We start from the raw sequence: 23,662 nt of genomic DNA, 5'->3' as shown, positions 1-23,662 counted from the left end.
TTGACAAGTTATCAAGTTTGTTTAAATTAGTTTTTCATGATTTCTGCATCAAATACTTTTTTTTACCATGTCCTATTTTGGCAGGGCTTTTAGATTAATCTATGACATTGAGATTTGATCTTCATGCTGATCCCTGAAGACACCTCCTAAATGTCAATGTTTCAGTCAGTTAGCTTGAAATAATTGAATCAGCTTTTGACAGATGATGGAAATACCTTTTTTCTGAAGTCTCACGATGTCATCGATCTCTGACCTATCTGAAACTTGTACCATAATTTATTAAGTAATTAAAGTTAACAGTTGGCAAGTTGAGTTCGAAAATATATGTTTGAAATGATCATTATATATAATTCAGATGTATTTAACTCTTTGTAACATGTTTGCCCTGAGTCACAAATTTTAACATCTTCAATGAACCCCATGTTTCCCAGCAGAGGCCTGTCATCTGAACAGTGTATTGAAATATGGATGTAATATTAATGATGAGTGTAATATTTCCTCATGTACATGAATACTCATTTACCCCAAACACTGACCCAGGCAAGAAATTGGGGGACAAGTTTTCTTTACCACCCTGTCTTTTTTAAAAAAACAACAAAAATACATCATGAAATATGTATAAGTATCTTTAACATGGGCAACAGGTCTCTATAAGATGGCAAACTTCAACATGTGCAGTGAACCAATATTTTGGCAAGGTTAATATTAGCTCTTTGTTCTCATCCTGTGTCAGAATAATAATTAATATTGCAACAGGAGTATAGCATTTCTTGACATAGGTCTCTAGACTGCCCCAAGCATCAGGAGAATCGCTGAACTGTGGCACAGATGCTCATCATAAAGTGTTAGCTCCCTATCTATTCAACCACTGAAGGAAGGGAATTAGAATGTAATATTTATGACTGTGGTACCACATGCCATAGCAGCATGTCATAGGTCCCTCAGTCTGGCTTGTTCAGGGCTAATGGTTGCCCTTCAAACAGGTGCTTGCTGACATAGGGAGGTGGGAGGGTATGGCCATTGTTTTCCCCGGTTTCTGTTTTCTTTCAATCAAAGAGGATCATCTGAATTTTTAATGAGATTGTTTCTGACACTCGGATCAGATTGTGTTGAATTTGTGTTTTCAATAAATGTGGATATTGCCATATAAAGGGGTAGTCTATGTGGGAAATGATGTTTTGTGTGATATTATTTATGTTTATTTTTTTTTATTAAATATAACATTGAAAGGAATGGTATGTTTATTTTTAATAGCCCTAGGCATATTGCTTTACAATATGAGCATTTAGAACAAATATTAAGGTCTTCATTCAGGCTGTGGGTAGTTTTTGTTTTCAAGAAAAATATCAGTTGTTTTTGGTTACACAAAACCAATTTTTTCCCATTAACTCCTATGCATATTTTCTTAAATTAACTAAGATATCAACAGCTATCACATGTACATAATCTGGCTTTAAAGAAGCAATAAAAACATAAAATGTGACCAACTCACCCAGCTTCATTTAGGTGACCAACAGACCAACCCCAGTTCTGCACAAAATGTCAACCGCTTGAAAATACCTGTGGTCACGACCGCCTCCGTGGTGTAGTGGTTAGAGCGTCCGCCCGGAGTGCGGAAGGTCGTGGGTTAGACCCCCTGACCGCGTCATACCAAAAGACGTTAAAATATGGTACTTGTTGGTCCCTGCCTGGCGCTCGGCATTAATGGGTACAACAAGGACCGGTCGGCTCAGAGTCAATATAATGTGTCTGAGTGGGGTATCCATGCTTCACTGCAGCATGGCATCTCAGTGGGCTAGCACTATAAAACCAGCTTCAGTCGGGGCTAGTGGATGGAAGTACATTTAAAAAACACAAACATCTTACACAAAACACCCAATCACAGCTGTCAAATCATTCAGTCTGCACTGAAGGCTCTCTACGCAAAGTGTCTGTTACACTATGGATTCTGATTTGGTGTAGTGTAACCTGTATGTGACTTTTTTTGACAGTTCCACCTGATGTTTCTAAAATGTACTACACATTGTGTCATGACTTTTGCATTTTTAGACATGAAGGTTTTAGATTTTATGATGGCAAGGTGAAAGATCAGCTGATGTATTGAAAGGATCGTACCCATTTACTGACATGATTGCATAAGTTGGGCTAAGATTAAAGAGAATGAAAGAAATGAATATCATAAAAATTAACGAAGGGTGTTCTGCCATTTGACACAATGCCATGTATGCTTCAACCCTGTTATGAAACCAGTGTCATTTAGTGTATCACTTGGAAGCCAATGTGTTTATGAGTATTGTGTTCACTCAAGTATATATAGCACAATGTTACATCTAATATAGTGATGGGGCCAGTTCTTGTCTTTATAAACTGTCATGGTATGTGATCGTTGTCAACTTTGTGACTCCCTCTTTTGTCAGGATCATAATTCTTGTGTACTGTAGGTTTTTCTAGATTTAACAGAGGTGTTATGAAAATACATTCTCTAATGTAACTACAAAATTACAGAATTATTTTTGCAATCTGAATTAAACTTGAACCATATATTATGATAAGGTTCTTGGGTCCAAGTGATGGTTCTGGTGAAACCCCTTATCTAACTGACGTGCTGGTCTGCTTGGGGGAATTAACTCAGCAAAGCGTCCGGAGTCACAAGAAGCTAATCACAATTTTTTATTTACAAGAACGGAATAACATGGGGTGGCCACAGAGAGTCGGTACAACCCTCGGGGCTGAGGGCTAGAGCTGACCTGTGTCGGGAGTCTAAACGTTACTGAAGGACAAATGCAGTTAGAGACTTTTTATCTACAATTAAAACAATAAAGAGATTACGATTGGTTCACTGATACAAAAATGGGTGTAACCTACATTAGCCTATCAAATACAGAATATACAAAATGGGGTGTGTCCTACTAATGACAAGACAGGGCAATTACTCTTAATCCTGTTAATCCTATTTTAACTGGCACTTATCTTGTTGGCACTTTTACTGGATGCTTGGATGCTTACCCTGGGCTAGATCTGAACGAGCCTAATCTGATGTGTCAATTATAGGTGCTTGGATTACAATAGATGCGTTTACTCTGGGCCATGTCTTTATAACCCTTAATTGGTGTTTGCTTAAAGTTTTGTAATATAGATGATGACATGTTTACTTTATGAAAGTAGTTCATTTAATCATCTGGTCATAACTCTGATTTACTGAAAGGGTTGCTAACAGCTTGAGTCCTCAATACCTTAGGCTAGGATTTTATCTTGAATATTTCTGAAATTGTGTAGCCGTAATTTATACCTTTTTCAATAGTATGTCTGTGAGATGAGTTTTACAACTTTTGACTGGAGTCTTTCTCTAAGCTATTACTGATGTATGATGAAACTAATATTCTATATTTATATTTTCCTAATATCTGAATCCTAATATATTGTTTGTAGTTGTCATAATTAATAATGAATTTTCGTATGAATTATTATTCCATGATACATACCTAGAACACTGCAGGGAAAAAAACCCACCATACCCACTTCACTGTGCTAAGACTGAAAAATCACAGACTAAAAATTTAACTGGGGAGAACAAAACCACCTACACCTTTCATTTCTTCACAGATTTTATCACATCATTAAACTCTTTTCTCAATAATATACCAAGAAGAAACATCCTTAAGGAGTATATGCCAGCATATGTATTTTGTGTGGTCTATACACTTTTGTTTTCATGTGTGGGATGACAAAGCTGAAAAGACATGTAAAAGTTAAGTCATATTTCTTCAAGGTCTGCAGTGTTGCATTATATGTAATCTTTCTTGTCAGGCGAATGTTGCATTACAAGGGTAAACTAGAGGGTAGATGTTGCCACGGGTTGTTCACTTCGCCAGAAACTTTTGTTCAAAGTGTGATTATCCCCCAACTGTCATGGGATCTCTCACATGGACTTACAGAGGTGGCGTAGCATCTTGGCTTCAAAGGCACTGAGGTGAAGCCTCTTTATGCACAACCACTGAAGCATGTTGTATAATATCTTTCTTTGAAGAAAGACACTGCTATAGAGGCCCAGCTTCTGCTGGTAACCTTAACAATAAATATGCTGATTTCATCTCCTATACTGCTTTCCTAATGTACATAATGTTTCCCTGCACATTCGTGAGTGGGTTTTCAAGTAATGTTTTGTGGAGAAGAATTTATTTGTTATTTTATGTACAGTGCTTAGAAATATTCTGTTCAAGTATGAAACATGAGTCTAATAAATCTTTTCATACATACCTGTGAAAATATCTACAACAACCTTGTTAGAATTTTTGAAAGATGATTTAAATTATTTTGGCTAGCAGATGACAGAAAAGCATCCATATATGAATAATGGCATAAATGTCTTTTCAGATATTAAATATTGCTCAGTTGTATTTGGCAGTTTTCCTCATCTTCAGCAGTCATATGTGTTTTGAGTTTTTAAACTTTTGTACCTAATAACTTTTTTCCCCCATGATTATGTCCAAAATTATATTGGGTCAGTGCATTTATGTGCTTGTAGGATAATTCATGGATATTAACATGAACATGATGTTTTGCAAATGGTGTAATTATTGAAGCCATTTTTCACTCACTTCTGAGGAAATATGCTTGTGGCACTATTTTCAAAACATTTGATTCCTGAAAGAAAGAACTTACTATTTTGGTAGTGTTTTCTGTCCACATTGTGGTTTTTAGATGATCTGTGACTACCTCAATGGCACAGTGGATAGAGTGCTTGCCTCCTTTAGATCTATGGTTCATTCCCTGACAGCATCATACCCAAACACATTAAAAGATACTTGGGTTAACTTTCCTTGAACTTGGCATGTATACAGAAACATACCCTAGCCAAAATCAGAATACAGAAACAAAATCAGAATACAGAGTCCATTCCACATTGTGCCGTTTTCTTGTTCAGAACTGTCATACTGTTGTATTACCGGGTAGATGCATTTCATTGCATTAAATAAGAAACGAGCATGCACAGTAGCAAATATTTCGGGATGCACAATACCACTCGCAGTCAGGTGAATGGGAACAACTGCATACGGTTTCAGTTATTGGTTGTGGAATAAAACTTCGTTCCCCGTTTAGGGCACTCACTCACTCACTCACTCTCACTCTCACTCACTCACTCACTCACTCACTCACTCACTCACTCACTCACTCACTCACTCACTCACTCACTCACTCACTCACTCACTCACTCACTCACCCACCCACCCACTCACTCACTCACTCACTCCAGAAATGTAAGTTGTGTTGATACTTGATTGGGTTTTCTTTTAAAAAGTTCTTTCATTCCTTGAAAAATGATGACTTGGCACTCAGAACTTGGATGTTAACTAATCTAACATTTTCCTTCAACTTGATTGTCTGTTATTTCAGTTGGTGTCACCCATGAGGGCAGAATCGAAAACATGTCAAAATTAACTGTAATTTTCTTGAAATGCCAGGAAGAAGATAGCCCAAAGATGAGTGGGAGATCTCATTTCACAAATTAAAAGTATTCAACTCAAACAATTATTTCTAGAATTGCCAGTGTGCCTGCATTTCCACAAGTCTTTAATCACCACCTGTGCATTAAGGTGTCAGCTTGTCCTAGCATCCTTTTCATTCCTGCTCATTGTGCAGCATCTGCAAGTGGGTCGCCCGGGCCAAGTCATCTTTGCTCAGAGCATGATCTTTCCCCTCACCTGTTGTCAAGCTTCACCTGTCGTTAAGCCCTCTCCTCCGAATCCCAGGTCCCCCCAGGCTGTCACTGAACATCCTGACAGGTTTCTATCCCAAATCAGTGATCCCCATCGTGTCTCTTGGTCCTGATTAACCTGTCCTCTGATCCTTTGCTATACAGCTGTTGCACAAGCTTCTGTATGGTTTAATAACCCCTTTATCTGTATGAAAGGTTTGAATTAACATTTAATTTTTTTTTTTTATTTTAGAATAAATTCAGATAAGTAGCATGTCATGATAGGGGACTACGTTGGCTTTCAGACAAGATGCCACATGTTAGAGTAATTTAAATAATTGAATGTGAAACATCAGTGAAAAAAAGTGAGTTTGAAAATGGAATTTGGGAGATAAGGAACATTTTTGTAACACATGATTGTTTGACTTTACAGATAGAAAAGAACTGAGAGCTTTATTTTTTAAATTGGAGTGTTTTTTTATATGTTGTTTTTTCTCCACCAGGATCTTTACAAGGCTTCTTTGTATGGCATACTTCATATATGCCGGCTGTTGCACAAACTATCTTTATTACAATAGGATATCAAGATCCGATTTGTTGAATAGAACAGAGAAGCAGAATGCTTCCATTATCCTCATGTGGCCTTGATTTCACTTTCACTATACCATCAGGGTAGGTAGACAATAGCGGCGCGCCCTGATAAAAAACTTCCCATCTAATGCAAACTTCTGTGCAAAATAGTTCTTTTCAATGCATTGATCAATATCATCCAGATGCGAGCTAGACACTTCACTCTAAAAACATCAAGCCCCAAACTTTCTCATATACCCTACGCTCCAGTCTCATCTACCCTACTCTCCAGTCTCATCTACCCTACCCTCCAGTCTCATTTACCCCGCTCTCCAGTCTCATCTACCCCACACTCCAGTCTCATCTACCCCACTCTCCAGTCTCATCTACCCTACCCTCCAGTCTCATCTACCCCAGTCTCATCTACCCCAGTCTCATCTATGCCACGCTCCAGTCTCATCTACGCGTCGCTCCAGTCTCATCTACCCTACTCTCCAGTCTCATTTACCCTACCCTCCAGTCTCATTTACCCCGCTCTCCAGTCTCATCTACCCTACACTCCAGTCTCATCTACCCCACTCTCCAGTCTCATCTACCCTACCCTCCAGTCTCATCTACCCCAGTCTCATCTACCCTACGCTCCAGTCTCATCTACCCCACTCTCCAGTCTCATCTACCCCACTCTCATCTACCCCACTCTCCAGTCTCATCTACCCCAGTCTCATCTACCCCACTCTCACCACCCCACTCTCATCTACCCTACATTCCAGTCTCATCTACCCCACTCTCCAGTCTCAACTACCCTACCCTCCAGTCTCATCTACCCCAGTCTCATCTACCCTACACTCCAGTCTCATCTACCCTACCCTCCAGTCTCATCTACCCCAGTCTCATCTACGCCACGCTCCAGTCTCATCTACGCCACGCTCCAGTCTCATCTACCCTACTCTCCAGTCTCATTTACCCTACCCTCCAGTCTCATTTACCCCGCTCTCCAGTCTCATCTACCCTACACTCCAGTCTCATCTACCCCACTCTCCAGTCTCATCTACCCTACCCTCCAGTCTCATCTACCCCAGTCTCATCTACCCTATGCTCCAGTCTCATCTACCCCACTCTCCAGTCTCATCTACCCCACTCTCATCTACCCCACTCTCCAGTCTCATCTACCCCAGTCTCATCTACCCCACTCTCACCACCCCACTCTCATCTACCCTACATTCCAGTCTCATCTACCCCACTCTCCAGTCTCAACTACCCTACCCTCCAGTCTCATCTACCCCAGTCTCATCTACCCTACACTCCAGTCTCATCTACCCCACTCTCCAGTCTCATCTACCCTACCCTCCAGTCTCATCTACCCCCGTCTCGTCTACCCTACGCTCCAATCTCATCTACACCACGCTCCAGTCTCATATACCCCGCTCTCCACTCTCATCTACCCTACCCTCCAGTCTCATCTACCCCACTCTCCAGTCTCATCTACCCCACTCTCCAGTCTCATCTACCCTACACTCCAGTCTCATCTACCCTACCCTCCAGTCTCATCTACCCCAGTCTCATCTACCCTACCCTCCAGTCTCATCTACCCCAGTCTCATCTACCCTACACTCCAGTCTCATCTACCCCACTCTCCAGTCTCATCTACCCTACCCTCCAGTCTCATCTACCCCCGTCTCGTCTATCCTACGCTCCAATCTCATCTACACCACGCTCCAGTCTCATTTACCCCGCTCTCCACTCTCATCTACCCTACCCTCCAGTCTCATCTACCCCACTCTCCAGTCTCATCTACCCTACCCTCCAGTCTCATCTACCCCTCTCTCCAGTCTCATCTACCCTATACACCAGTCTCATCTACCCTAGACTCCAGTCACAAGAGACTGCAATAGTTGTTAAATATCGCCAAGATCTATATGAGATACTTTCAAGGCTACCTGTTGATGAATAATCTACAAACACTGTACCAGCTGGGATAGGTTGCTAAGAACAGGTAATTGTCATACAAATCCCAGACATTACTTATTCATGATCAGGAGTGAAAGCAAATTGCTTAAGATGTGTGAAATGGGAATCTCTTTTGTGATGCCTCCAGTGGAAGTCAACCTTAACTCTCCCATAGTCAATGAAGCTAAACAACATTGTGCTTCTTACTGCCTTGTGACAATAGGTGGGACTTTATTTTTACACAAATCACAATCACGACACTGGTTTTCCAGGTGAAGCAAATCACTTTTATATTATTTAGTTTGGTAATTGGAAAGATAAGGTTTATCAAATTAAGATTCTGTTTAGGAGCAATACCAGCATGGAAAACAAAATAATAGTTCAAAAATAAATAACAGACAAAAAGGTAGAAATAAAACTGACATAAGGCATAAGGTAAGAAATATGGAAAAATGGAATCATTTTCAACTTGGATATGACACATGGTTGATCTGTTTGATTAGCATTTTAGTTGAATAATAAGAAAGGTATGATACGTTATGGATAACGACTACTTTATTATCTTGTGATGTGACGTTTCATACCGGTTTGATAAGGAAGTTGTTTTCAGAAAATGTGTTTATGTTTAGCATTTAAGGACATTTAAATGAAAAGTATTTAAAAAATTCTATTGTGAATTTTTTCATCAGAAACAAGTCACAATTGTTCCATTTCTGCTTAATGTCATATCCTTTTAATATTCCAATGCAACAATGGTTACCCCCTACCCCTGTCTGTAAGATGAGGTTTAATGAGTGTTGACATGTTTGGTGTTCGTAGAGATCAGTCAGTGATGAAATCGTAATCTCAATTAAAAGGTGGACTTTTCAATAAGAGAGCACGGAAGAGCTGTTATCACATCTTTACAAAAGAGATCATCTTATCTCATCTACTGGAGATCATAGATAAAAGTCTTAAAGGCACCGCTTCATTGTGATAGGTCAAGGTGACCTTGAACAATACTGATGCTAGGAACATCATTAAAATAATACCACAGATAGGTCACTTATTATCTCAGTCCTTGAAGCTTCACTCCAACCCCTATTTAGCAGGGGAGATCTTATCTAAAGGCAACAGGAGGAATGTTTCAGGGGCATGTTCATTCATTCTCCTACGGACAGTCAACACCTAGTTCATTTCCCTGTCCTAATCCAGAGCATATCATTGGATTGAATAAAAACAAGCAGTTGACCCTGCCCCTGAACTGAGGATAATTATTACACCAGGAGGCTGCAGGTGAAATTTCACCCACATTTTCCATTTAATTTGGGGCTGTCACAAGGACGAGAAGACCCAACCCTTGACCCCCTTGACCTTAAGTTGTGCATTACATCACCCATGACCTTTGAAGCATCAGGTCAGACTCCCAGGCTCCCAGCATGCAACTGGTTCCCACGGAGAGAACTTCAAGGGATAACAAGAAGTGTAAATATCTTTAAGTCTCATTCAAAAAGAGACAATGATGAAATAATGGCGTCCAGCGGTAAATTGGCTTCTCTGAGCACTGATACCAGTTGTTAATGAGAGAGAGTTGTGATGGTGAGGAATGGGTGTATTGGGGAAGGGAACTGTCCAAATAGAGGTACATTTCTATGGTTCAGAGGGAATTGATGACAATGGCATGAAGAATGGCTACTTGTTGTTGATTGGATTTTCTGAATGGGATGAGCCACGGTGACTTTCTCTTTCCAGTTCTTTTCAGAAAATGTATCCAGGGATGTTAACAGAATTTGTTGGCCACTTGATTGTGTGATTTATTCTCAGAGGGATTAAGAAAAATCTCAATATTCGACAGTTAAGTTTTGAAATTTTATGGTGCATTTTATGAGAAGGTTTTTCATTTTGTATGGGTGTCACTTAGCACATGTAATATAAATGACCATGGTGCTATAATAGGAATGGGGCAGTGAACAATGTTGAGATGAGGAGCTAAACAAAACAAGTCTGAACGAAACTTATTTTAACGTCTTCACAGTATCATGCTGTCTCCAAGGTTCTGCCATTGAGATAAAGATCAAAGAAGGCTGATTTGCATATCCAGACCATGGGTATCATCATTTCATGTATTTTTGTGCACTAAAAACATTTTTAAAAGTTTTAATGTAAAAATATTATATGAAAGTATTTATGCTGTGTGTCTTCTTGTACACAGTTCAGGTATAAAAATTGATGGTAACTGTTAACTGGAGGAAAATTTGAAGAGAGTTGATAAATTAAATTTGTAAAATTCTTGGTTGGTAGTGCTCCTTTACCTTGAAATAAATAATTTCATCAGAGTTCAAGTGTCCCCCTTATTCACGATACAAGATAGAAGATATTTTATTGCGCAAATGTTCCATGTAGAAACAGTGACAATATTCTATAAACTACATAAACGAGATATATAGTAAGTCAGAGTAACAATACATATACTAACACAAATGTGTATAATGACCAAGCACAATCTAGAGATCTTTTTGATTTGTTTGAAGTTATATATGGTAACAGATTATTTCTATTCTATCTGGTTCATTATTTGTAAACAGGAGGCTAATTTTTTCTGTGATGGTACAATGAGATCTTGGTCATGAATTTGAATTCCAAATTGTAATTAGTTCCAAGATCTGTCAACGCATTGCCCTTGGTTTAACCAGCATGCTAAACATTGAATTACTTGTATGTCTCTTCTTTCCTATTATTGCTGTCATATAAATCAAATACTCCATAAACTCACTCAAGTTTTGTACCAGACATCCACTTACCCTTTGTGTGTTCTGGGTAAAAATCATCAGATATAAAACATGTAAATTTGGAGTAATATGTATTTTCTCCAGGTCTTGAAAGTATGTCTCAATTTAAAGTACAACTAATCCATCATTTTTTTCTGTATGTTGAATATACACGCAACCAGTTAACCTTTCAACCCTTGTTTGAAAGCAAGCAAAATAAGATTTTAAGAATTAAACCCTTGTGAAAAAATGTTGACGTGTTCTACATATTCTTTACAAAAATATGTCAATTAAATAAAAATATCTTGTCATGATCTCCAAATATTTATTTCAGTTAAGGCAGTTTCAGACTAATTAGCAAGCTGAATAAATAGAGAGAAACAAAAGTTGAACTTCCCAGGGGAGGGAGACCCATAGTTTGACAAATGTAGCAAGGAGATGTTTTCTTTCAGGAACTGTTTATGTTATGGCAAACCCCTAAGGTTTCCAAATGCTTTCCTGTCTGGATTGAAACCGGATACACTTTTGTCTCCAGAGCATTCAAGCCAAAGGGGAGGGATTCTGTGAGAAAATTTCTTCCGGTGTCTGTATTTTGGTTACCTTTCTGGTTGACCCCCAATCAGCTGATTGCCAGCCCCTTGAACCTGTCAGTTTCAGGAGCACTTTCACAGACTATGTGAAATGTATCATTTCCCATGTTCATAGCATGACCTGGCCTGTTTGTTTTAATGATTATCCTGTTGACAGGGAGATATGATAGGGGATTACTCTAATGATGTTTATAAAACTTTTTCCTTTCAAATTTTCATGGTGAATATTTCACTCACTGTGAGACTTCCCTTGAGAGGTATGGGGAAATTGCTCTTCACTGCTGATTTGTTTGAAGTTAAACAATTAGCTTTGTTTGGTATTAAGGTGATAGTCTTGAGGTGTTTTATGAAATAGGCTCAGATTGTAAATGTGTTAACCATATGGCTGACATACCACTGGAAATATTTTGTCTCATGAATACACATTTAGTTTATTGTATTTTTCTGTTAACTAAAGGTATGTATGAAAGACTTATGAATTACTGATATTTTCTATGTTGGATTTATGTGGCCTAAAACAAGATGTTGGAATATTATCGAAATTTAATTTCATGGAAAACTGTAAAATTTTCAAACAATAAGAAGAGACTACTACATTTTTGTAGGACATACATGTTTTCACTTTTTAAAAATAGAAATTTACTGATAACAGTTCATACTGAAATAAAGAGAAACATGTCAATCATTTGATTTATGACATAATGTAATCATCTGCTGTAACATATTAATATGATAATATTAAAAGAGCAATAATATTTTATATCACGTAAATTTGTAGAAATTGAAAAATGATGAATATTATTTAGCTCCATGCATGTGAACAGTTTCTTACATTGATATGCAGGACAGGAAGTTGGGATATAGTAACAGTGCAAACTCCCCGGAGTGGTGCTAGTCACATGATGAAGCTTAGAGATGGACCATCTACTCGTGATGTCATTCACAATATGAGTGTTTGTAGGTTTGTGATTATAATCTGGTGTCGTGTTACGCTATTGACACTGTCCCATTCAATAGGCTTTGTATTGTCACAGACACTCCTCCCAAATACAACCCCCCTCTGTTAAAGAATGCGAAGCTATGAAGGGGTGTCCCTCAGCACACCCTTTGTTTATCAAGGCACAATTGCCGATATCACAAGTTGATATTCCAGAGAAAAGACTTGCATCAGGTCAGCCGAAATTTGATAACACCTGTGTCAAGCATCTTGTTCCTTAGAAACTCAATCATGAAGGTTAGCATGAAATGATACCCAGCGAATATATTTGTTAAGATGGTGACCTCAAATCTTATGCTATATCATAAGAGATTATATGTACACATTTTGAGAGGGGAAATGCTTACCTGTATAAATATTAGTTTTTGTTGGCAGGAGCATGAGAGTGAGCACTGTTTGATGTCTGTGGCCCTTGTGTGTTTACCTTACATTAGGATGGCTTTGCAGAAAATATGCAGTTTCAAAACTTTTTGTATTGATTACATTCCAACAAGATTTGTGTCATGGTACAATTTAAGAATTAGTTCATGCAGATGGTTCTAATGGCTTCTTCAATCATAAGATCTTAGTGGTTGGATTACTGACAGTAATCAGCAGGGTAGTAACAGCTGTGATTAGATAAGTGGTAGTTATGGTCAGCATAGTAAGAGCAATGATTTTACAACTGGCAGTAATCATTTCTTCAGTATCAGCAATAGATAACCTCAGTAATTATCAGGGTAGTAAGAGCAATAATTGAATAAACGGTAGTAATTATCAGGGTAGTATTAGCAATGACTGGATAACTAGTGGTTATGGTAGAGATGTAGCCTTGCTCCAAGGCTGGACTGAGTGCTGAGCCCATGGATGTACAGTAATTCTATCCTTTGAAGAGGCAAGTCTAGATAAGCAGACAGTACAACCCCAGTCTGTTATTTATTATTTTTTAGAAATTATCATTTAAACTATAAAGTTTTTACCTTAGAGACTTGTGCAAGTCTAGTAGAGATGGTAAGCAAAAGGATATGATAACCTGCAGTAATGATCAGGGCCTCCTTTCACAAAGCACTAAGGTGATCGTAAGTCACTATGGTAACCTTAGTGCAATGTTAAAGAATGGGAGTTATGGTTAACCTTAGTAAAGGTTGCTTCGTGAAAGGAGCCCCAGGATTGTATGTAAAATGACTGGACGACTGGGGGTAGTTATCAGGGTAGTGAGCAGTTACGGATAAGTGGCAGCATTGTCTGGAAGAGTAGTAGAGTTATGTGCAATAGCCATGTGTGAACAAACAGCAGGACTTCAGAATGGTTACCATACCAAAAATACACCCCCATCATATGAGTTTGCCATCCAGTTTCCATGGTAATAGTAGAAACTTGACAGACATGGTGTCTAAGGTCCTGTTGTAAAATGAGGTGGTGGGGTAGCCTAGTGGTTAAAGTGTTCACTCGTCACACCAGGGTTTGATTCCCCATTCCCCATGGGTACAATGTGTGAAGCCCATTTCTGGTGTCCCCTGCCGTGATATTGCTGGAATATTGCTAGAAGCGGTGTAAAACCAAACTCACTCACTCCTGTTGTACTCAAACAGTGATTGAAAACAGAAGCAGCAATCCACTTGGTTGTGTTATAGTTGAGAAGAATGAATGAGATACAAGGTAGCACAGTAGGTCTGATTATATTCAATCAGCCATGTCACAGAGCTTGACCCATTGCCATTAGTTACCTCTTCTGAAAAAAGAGTATAAAGAGCAACTGTACCCTGGAATCCTCATGGGTGAAATCTATTGTTTGTATCGCACAAGAGGCATGCTTAAGGGCAGTCAGTGACTATGTCATATGTATGCTTTACTTTACATATCGATATGTTAAATATACAAATTATCAAAATAGACTGAGCATGTGATTTTAACAGGTTGTTTTTCTTGCTTGGTATATACATACATCGATGGACACCTTAAGGAATTACATGTGACAAAATACCATGTACAGTTTCCCTTGGTTTGGTGGCCCAGTGGTTAAAGCATTTGTTTGTCATGCAGAAGACCCAAGTTCGATTCCACACAATAGGTGAATGGGTGAAGCCCATTTCTGGTGTTCCATGATATTGCTGGAATATTGCTAAATGTATTGCTGATGATGAGCCTAACCAGCCTGACTGTGCAAGGATAACCTGAACCCTCTCTGCCGCCGCATACTATCTTTAATGTGTAAAACATAATAATAATAATAATAATAATAAAGAGTATTTGTATGGCGCTGACTTCCATCACGCAAGGGCAATGCTCAAAGCATTGACAAGTCACTGTTCATATGTACAAGAATGTACAAGAAAATACAAGGATTTATAAAACTGCGTTGAAAGAGGTGTGTTTTGCGTCTGTTTTTTGAAGAGTGGTAGAGATGGTACTAGTTTTAAGTCAAGAGGCAGAGAGTTCCAAAGGATAGCAGCTGCATACTGAAAGGACTAGTTTTTTCAAAATGGTATTATAGGTTTGTACTGAATACATGTTCAGTAGGTGATTGTATTGTACTCTGCTTGTAGGGGATGGTAGTGTCTACATGTGGGGATACAGTCGGGCCTGCGGACATCGGCGCCATGATGTTCAACAACCAGAGAGAGTTCTTGAAGGTCATCATGTCGTCCAGGTAGCAGGCGGCGCCACCCACAGTATGGCTCTTACAGGTAGGTCCTGATGATTCTCATGTTTAGGCCATTGCTCTCTGAGGTAGAAAGCTGGTATTTATGGGGCACTCACAGATAGATCTGCATGCTGCACACACATGCATAAGTTTGTGCAAATCATTTAACCTACAATTTTTGCCAGGATTTCCTGTTATTCATATTATATCAGACAATGCATTTTAGATCAGGCGCTTCTCTTGCAGCAAAAATATTGTCTTCAGTCAGTCTTGAAGGATGAACATACATATTCATTAATGCACATTGACATTATTGAGTGAATGAAATATTGTTTATAGTGTTCCATCACCATAAAGATGATTGTCTCTGATTCCACACATGTTAACAATGTCATCTTCTCCTGGTCTCCAGCATTAGTTTGACATTGTCTTGCTCAGATTTTCACAAGTTCATGTTTTGCATTTAATTTGTAAACTTCAGAAAACAAAAGATCATAATCGCTGTTTTTATCTGGTATGAATTATTTTTCAACATAGACACAAACATCTCCTTAAATGTAATTGGAAGTAAATAAAGACATGCTTGTGATGGCTGTCAGGGTTTCAAGCAAAATATATGTGTTTGACTTCATAGGTTTTTGCATGACATCTGCCAAATAAAAACACGGAGTCTGAAGACAGTGTGTGTTTGAGATGTAATTACTGCAGTATTTCACTATCACACTGGTCCTGTCACAACACATGCTTCTTACTGTTACATGTGTCATGAGGATTGTTATCTTACTTACCCAGTCTCAAATAAACAGTCACTTGTTCCATACTGTGGTTCGTTGCTTTCAACAGCTGTTTTGTATTTAGTTTCATTGATAACAAACAAAATTGTCTCCAGTTTCCAGCCAGGAAAATGATGGTGTGATGTAATATCCTTTATTGTCTTTCAGCTGTCTGTGGTAACATTCATTTGAGTCAAGTTGGTCTTCCACATGTAGTCATTTGATGCTGTTGAACTGTTTCATGGTGATCAGTTCCTAATGTGGTGCACACGTTTCTGTCATATCTGTCATCATCTAATTTAGAATATTAAAAAATATTTCAAAATATATGTACCGGTATACCTTTGTCCAAGTGGACAATTTGTAACTTTTTTTGTTCTGTTGAAAATATTTGTTCTCTCTCTCTCTCTCTCTCTCTCTCTCTCTCTCTCTCTCTCTCTCTCTCTCTCTCTCTCTCTCTCTCTCTCTCTCTCTCTCTCTCTCTCTCTCTCTCTCTCTCTCTCTCTCTCTCTCTCTCTCTCTCTCTTTCTCTCTCCCCTCTCTCTCTCTCTCTTTCTCTCTCCCTCTCTCTCCCCCTCTCTCTTTCTCTCTCCCCCTCTCTCTCTCTCACTGTCAATGTGATCATGACGAGAATCGTGTGTGTGTGTAGAGAGAGAGAGAGCGAGAGACGGAGAGAAAGTGGTGGGGGTAGAGAGAGATACTAAGTAACCTTTTGTTGGTTTTAAGTGAGACATCACAAAGGTGATATGTTATATTGCTATGCAGTGCTGTATATTTGTATTATTGGCTTGTGTAACAGACAGAGCATGATGAGTAAAACAGACAGAGCATGATGCACTGCAGACAATGTGTGTCAGCAATAGCCATGTCAGCTCTTGTATGTACTGCTTTAGGGAATGCAATGTTAACGCTTTTATTGCATCTAATATAACAGATGTGACATTTTCATAACATTAAGCAGGATATTGACTGACTTGCTGTACTACAGGCACCCATCATCTGTTACACGAGTTGCTGCATGTGATGTGTCACATTTCACACACAAATGATTACTAAATGAAATTGCATACTAAAATTGATTTCTGTAAAGACAGATCCATATCTAGGAATGCTTCACTAATGAATGCTCTGAGCATACAAGCTTTTGTGTAACTGCCCTCGGAGTTAACTGTCGTCACCTATGATTAAAGGTATAACTTCTCCTCTGCCCTTGAGTAATGAAGTTGTCGATTACGAATAGAAAGTTTAAATGACGACTAATAGCAGGTTGGAGTGTAGACCACCACGGGTTCAAAGGAACGTCCTTGGTTGAAGTAACTCAACACCAATGCTGATGTTAGGTATAGGGTGTAGGATGGGTGACTGACTATTACACTCGTCCTTGCCTTTTTCCTGTCGCTGCTCTTCATTAATTACATTCAATTGATTTTGTCATATATTTCACTTGATTTCAACCTTAACTGATATTGACAAGTTTGGATGACGGGTTCCTGTTTGAAGTGACATGAAGTAGAGTGTATGGTTTGAAATGGATGCTCATGATTTGAAGGTCGTGATAGGATCCTGGATTGATTTTGACTAGAATTCCTGACAGTAAATGTATGCTCTGTCACTCTTGGTAATTATCAGATTAGAAAGGAACTTTATCTCACATGGGGAATCAACTCCAGCAAATGAAAGAAGACATTGTACACACTTGAAAGAATGATCCTTTTACCTTTATATTATTTTTTTGTTTGAAAAACATGCCAGTAAGTTTGAAAATGTTTAGATGCAATCTATTGCTGAATGTTTTCATAGAGTTATAAGCATTTTCACTGTCTAGACAGCCGAAGGCTTTGAGTGGTAGCTTCTATCAAAGGGGATTATTATGGGATAGAACCGTCTCCATTTTCAAACAGGGAGGTTTTTAAGTTTTCAAATCACAGTTGTATTTTCTGTTTTTGAAATATCCAATCCTGATATTATTGAAAACCTGTTATGAACAAGCATGTAATTTGATAGTTTTATGATGGGTCATCCCAAGGGGACTATTTATGAAATAAATTGTGTTTCCTTGAAGTATCTAAGTGAATACTGGATATATAGATTTGTGAAAGGTATGATGATCTTTAAAGAGTTAGTGTTGACATGATCTGTGATTGTGGCATGAATTGTTATCCACCATTGTCATACAGGAGACACTATTGCTTTAAATGACCTAGTGAATAATATTACACTGTAACTTGTAATTCATCATATCTGTCACACGTAATTGTCAGGCCACACTTCCATGATTGATAGATTCATGGTTTCTTCAGCCAGTATTTTGAAGTTTGTAGGTAGCAGGGTTCACACAATGCAAATCTGTGCTTCCAGTACATCAAGTGGATTTGGGAAAGAAATATATCACATCCTGAATGTCGCATTAATAGTCATTGTATCACATTCCTGACAAGAAAGAGGTCCCATAGTTGAAGTAATTATCAAATCTTACCGTGCTGACAGTACAGTACACTATTTCATTACTTTACAGGACCCTTATATTCTGTGTAAGGACTCTTGAAAGTAATTAATTTGATCCCATTGCCCCTAGTTTTGTATGTCAAGATAAACTTTGGTAGGCAGACTAACATCTAGTCTCTGAAATGAACATATTTAACAGAACAAAAATGCTCATAATAAACAATCATAAAATAAAAGGAAAAGGATCCCAGAGACTTTCTTCATCCTGAAACTGTGGTAATCTAGGCTTGCCACATATTCTAGACTTATGTGGGCTTTCTTCGATATATTTGTTGCAGGGTCTGTTTAAGAGACTATAAGGCAGGTATCACTTTCTTAATGTTGTTCAGAGCTGCAGATTCCTGAAAACACCAGATCAGTGTTTCAAATTTAGATGGTATCTTGAACAAATCTCACATTTTCAGTCATTCTTTAGTGGGATGACTATTGGGTGATCGGAAAGAAAGTAACAGGAAAGAGAGAAACAGAAAAAAAATAACCGATTTTGCTAGGAAAAAAAGTAACAGGAAAAAAAGAAACACATTTTATGTTGTTTGTTTTTTATTTATTAACAAAGTATACCCAAACAATTACAAGCACATTTTTGGCATCTATAAGCAATGTTCTCAGTTAGTTATTTACTTTATTTAGCGTCGCACTCACAACTTAGGTATTTCGGCGACGGGGTAGTACACTTATTAAGAAATGAGGGGGAACAAAAAAATAGAAATTTTGAAAGAATGGTGTTACTACCCAAAAATGTTCTCAGTTCTCAGTTCTAAATAAGTGTTCTTATTGAGTCTAATGTGTCTGTAGGTGCCAGTCACATAGTTCTCTTCGAGTAGGTGAGGAGTTCCTCGGCATCTTCAGGGACAATGTCCTTCATATGATCCATACCCTTTCTCACATCATCAACTGGGAGAAAATTTACTTATCAAAGTTGTTTATGCGATCAAGTAAGCTGAGTAGGTGAGAAGTTGCTCGATAAAGACAAGTAACAGCAACAACTTGAATAAAATGATCAAAGCTCATCCTAATCCTAATTAAGTGTTTATAAAAGTATTTATATAAAAACTGTTACATTTTTTCTTGTTACTTTTTTTCCGTTACTTTTTGTCCTGTTTTGTTTTTTCCTGTTACTTTTTTTTCCTACATTCGACTATTGAAGTTTAAACAGACATCTTAAAATTCTAGCCTGATGTTGATGTGGACTAGTAAAGTTGATACAAGAAGAAGTCACTATTGTAAACATGTCAAAAAAGGCAAACAAAGTTCTATGGATAGTCAACTTCTGTATTGCAATGGTGCGATGTTTCGGTGTAGGTACTAACACCGTTACCATGCATGTGATACAAAGAGTTGAAATAGTGAGCATAGTGAGCATGTACAATTCACAAAAGACTATGCAGCTATGTATATATATTCTCCTTGTTTCAACTCTTATTATCACTTCCTTAATAATGGTGTAAGTACCTACTCCTAAACGTCACACCCATTGCAATAAAGAAGTTGACTATCCATAGAACTTGGTTTTCCTTCATCTTTACAACTTCTAAAATGCCTCTCATAGAAGATAAAAAAAGGTGAAAAAAAATTTAATGTTGAATTTTTCTAAATATTAATTTGTATTATGTAAACTTTGCAGAACAGGTTCTATATTTTATCAGCACTTTTCCTGACAGACTGTATACGTTTTTATGACCCTAATAAGCAGCTTAAATGATGACAGCTTGTGACATACAGTGATCAGTAGCCTGTCAATCAAGGCTGATAGGGAAGGTGTTCACTTCTCACACGTTTTCATGTACATTTCACCTGATGTATATGACAGTGCTCAACATCTCATCCGACTATCTGATGCTGCTAATTGGATTAATATGCTTATCTCATGTAGTTTATGGTCCTTCACTGGCAGTCACGGCCTCACCCTAAGAGACATTGCTTGTCAATTAGGCTTATCAAACAATGGGGGGTTGTTAGTGGTTAAAGAGTCAACTGTCTCACAAATCACCAGCCAAAGGTGCCTATATCATGTGATAACTCTCAACAGCTGATCAGGCCGAGTTTATTCCTGGGAAACGGTAGATGTGTTGTATGATGTGGCACTACATGTTTCATAACTGTCTGTGTTGGATTTATGCAGTTAACAAGTGATACCTTGTCTGAAAGAATTTACATAATGTGTATCTGAGTCTGAATTGTACTTTTTTGTTTGTTTTTTATCATTTGGTTTGTTCTTTTACACTGCACTCAGAAACATTCCAGCTAAATGGTGGCAGTCTGTAAATAATCAAATCTGGGACCGACAGATCAGTGATTGACATCATGAGCACTGATCTGCACTATGTATATGATCCAATGGAATACATCAACCAAGTTAGCTAACCTGACCAACTTAAGTCACCTCTTACAACAAGCATGTGTTTCTTTCATTTCTATCCCAGATCTTTACAGGTCGTGTTGTATTGTGTTTACTGACCTAGTGATAGGGTAATTGTCATCTCATAAATATACAGAGAAACAGTAAAAGCCTGTAATCTGTAGTGAGTGAGGTTAGTTTTACCGCTCTTTTAGCAATATTCCAGCAATATCATGGAAGGGGACACCAGAAATGGGCTTCACACATTGTACCCATGTGGGGAATCGAACCCTGGTCTTCGGTGCAAACGCTTTAACCACTACGCTACCCCACCGCCCCCTGTAATCTGGAAGATACTGACCTATGTAAATCTTCTGTATGTATATTAATCTGTATTAATGAATCATGCAAATAAAGTCATGCCCCTTTCACTATATATCAATGTTTCCAGGTATTCATGTTTATTCATAATTTGGGCAATAATAATTCCACTGTTATTCTGTTCTACCTTTCATAGTGCCAACATTAATAGGTGATGAACCAACATTTCTTCTAAATTGTTACTTTTTTACATAGACAAACTGGAAAGATATTTAAATGTAAACAGTGCTGATGTTCTAAGTTTAACTAAAACTCTACAGGATCTCTTGGCCAATATACAAAGACACACTTAAAAAACTTAAAGATATTTGAGAACTGAACTCATTGAAATATAGGTTCATGAAAATGAACGTGAAAAATTAGTATACCTGTAAAGTAACAAAGCACCTTTATTTTTTATTTTGTAAACTTATACCAGCTCATCGGTAAAACAAGAACATGAACTTAGATTGGTCTGATATAATTGAAGTATCACATATTGAGAACGAAATGTCATGAGTTTTTTAAATATCACATATTAAGAATGAAATGTCATGAGGTTTTTTTTAAGGAATATGATCAAAAATAAATTGAAAAATTAAGATATATCAGTTTTATCAGTAATTTAAAAAATGTTTGAACTTTCTTTGAACAGAAATCATAAAGAAAACAGAATTTAAAACTGTACGTTGCCTTAGTTAAATATGCCTGGTAAGCATGACCACATTTCCTAAATGTGTAAATGTTTGATAACATTAATCTATGTCTACAGAATGTGGCACCATCTCGGCACATCAGCATAACATTTACTTTAAAATATCAACGAAATGATGCAAGCAGCCTGGTAAATGTTGTGTGTAAAATAGCCTCCATTTTTCTCCACCCACCCTCTACATGTTGCACAAGGCTGCAGCCTCTCCCTGTGTCTGCCCCAGTTACTGCCAGTATACACACATGGGGCTCTTCACTGTACCCCTATCACTAGAGAGGGGAGAGGTATGTCTGTATAATATCCAGCCAGATAAACAGCCTTTGTTTTGATAGCTGCAAGGCTATGGTTACTTTCCTATCATCATGGCTAATCACTGTTTTACACTTCAAACCAGTTACAGGTCGCCTTGGGTCATGTTATTTATGACCCTGGGGCACCTCGCACTAGATATGTCTTGACCCTTGACACAGGGTGGTAAAAAGGTCTGCAAAGTTGTTTCAGTCCGCCACGGAAAGTAGCTACCAATTACCACATTTATCATAAGGTAATTGGCATTCTGAAGGTGAGAAATTAGCGTCTCATAAGTCAGCCTAATATCTTATGGTCATTTTGGGGGAGTTTTATTACCCCACGTGGTTATCTTCTCCAAGTTGCCTATCTCACTAAAAAGTAATCTCTGCTCGTAAATGAAATTCCCTGGGAATATCTCTGGATTAGATGGCCTGTTGACAGCTTGTCAAAACAGAATTGTTTGCCCCAAGCAGGGAAAAAATGTCATCAGTCTATGACAGGTTTTTGATGAAGAGAATACTGGTTGTGTTGAAGGGGACATGGGTGGCGTGATGGCTTTTTAATGATATTGGTCACCTTAGGCTTCCCTGATTTCACTACTGTCGACCTAAATCATCCATTTCAGAAATAATATTTCTAAAAATATTCCAGAGCAAGAGTTCATCTTACATACTCATTTTCTTGGCTGAAAACGCTTATGAAACCTGGTACTTGATTTTTCATGAATTTAGCGAAGTTTGTGACTTTTGGTTTTTGATTTATAAAGTCACATTTTTTGTGTGACTTATACAGAAGTTTTTAATGTCTTTTTTTGTATACAGAACAAAATGCTTCCCAAACCTGACGTTGTATTTCTTCTTATTCTTCAGTGAAATATCGGCAGTTAAACAAGTGGTTGATGTTTGCCTGGCTTGCTGAAACCTGGAATTCAAATCCCAACATGGGTACAATGTGTGAAACCATATCTAGAGTATCCCTGTTGAGTATTCCTGTTGGGAGGGCCGGTGGGGTAGCCTAGTGGTTAAAGCATTTGCTCATCACACCAAAGACCCGGGTTCGATATCCCACGTGGGTACAATGTGTGAAGCCCATTTCTGGTGTCCCCCGCCGTGATATTGCTGGAATATTACTAAAAGTGGCATAAAACCATACTCACTCACTCCTGTTGTGATATTACTGAAGATTCATTCCATTTACTGATATGGGGTATAGATGTCTTAGATTTTCACATATATAAATTATCTTTTTACCAAACCATGATCTTTTAACCCTTTTAGAGCATAAACTAATAACTTTTGATCAGAGTAAGTCATGGAAGCTTGTTATCATTAGATGGAAGCTGATATTTGCTATACAGAAGTGTGTCCCCTTGCAGTGGCAGGATCTGCTGTTTGTGCATTCAAAACCAGTTTCACAATAATCACGGCTTATTGTCAGTATGTTACCTGGGTATCTCAGTTTCATCAATGTAGTCATATATAATACATTTGTAGAGCACCTAATATCAACCTTAA

The 23,662-nt window shown here is 38.0% G+C and overlaps 1 protein-coding gene across 1 annotated transcript in view; it reads left to right on the top strand.

The window, feature by feature from the left end:
* Positions 1 to 23,662, top strand: part of LOC124282489 — a 207,789-nt gene that overhangs the window by 99,048 nt on the left and 85,079 nt on the right. Inside the window, exon 7 of the mRNA XM_046718497.1 lies at positions 15,072 to 15,212. Within this exon, the coding sequence (XP_046574453.1) occupies positions 15,072 to 15,212 (141 nt within the window). The remainder of the gene's footprint in view (positions 1 to 15,071; positions 15,213 to 23,662) is intronic.

The sequence above is a fragment of the Haliotis rubra genome, unplaced genomic scaffold (assembly GCF_003918875.1).
Source record: "Haliotis rubra isolate DU_JTF1 unplaced genomic scaffold, ASM391887v1 Scf3, whole genome shotgun sequence".
Taxonomy (NCBI): Eukaryota; Metazoa; Mollusca; class Gastropoda; order Lepetellida; family Haliotidae; genus Haliotis; species Haliotis rubra.
This window is presented reverse-complemented; position numbering and strand designations above follow the sequence as displayed.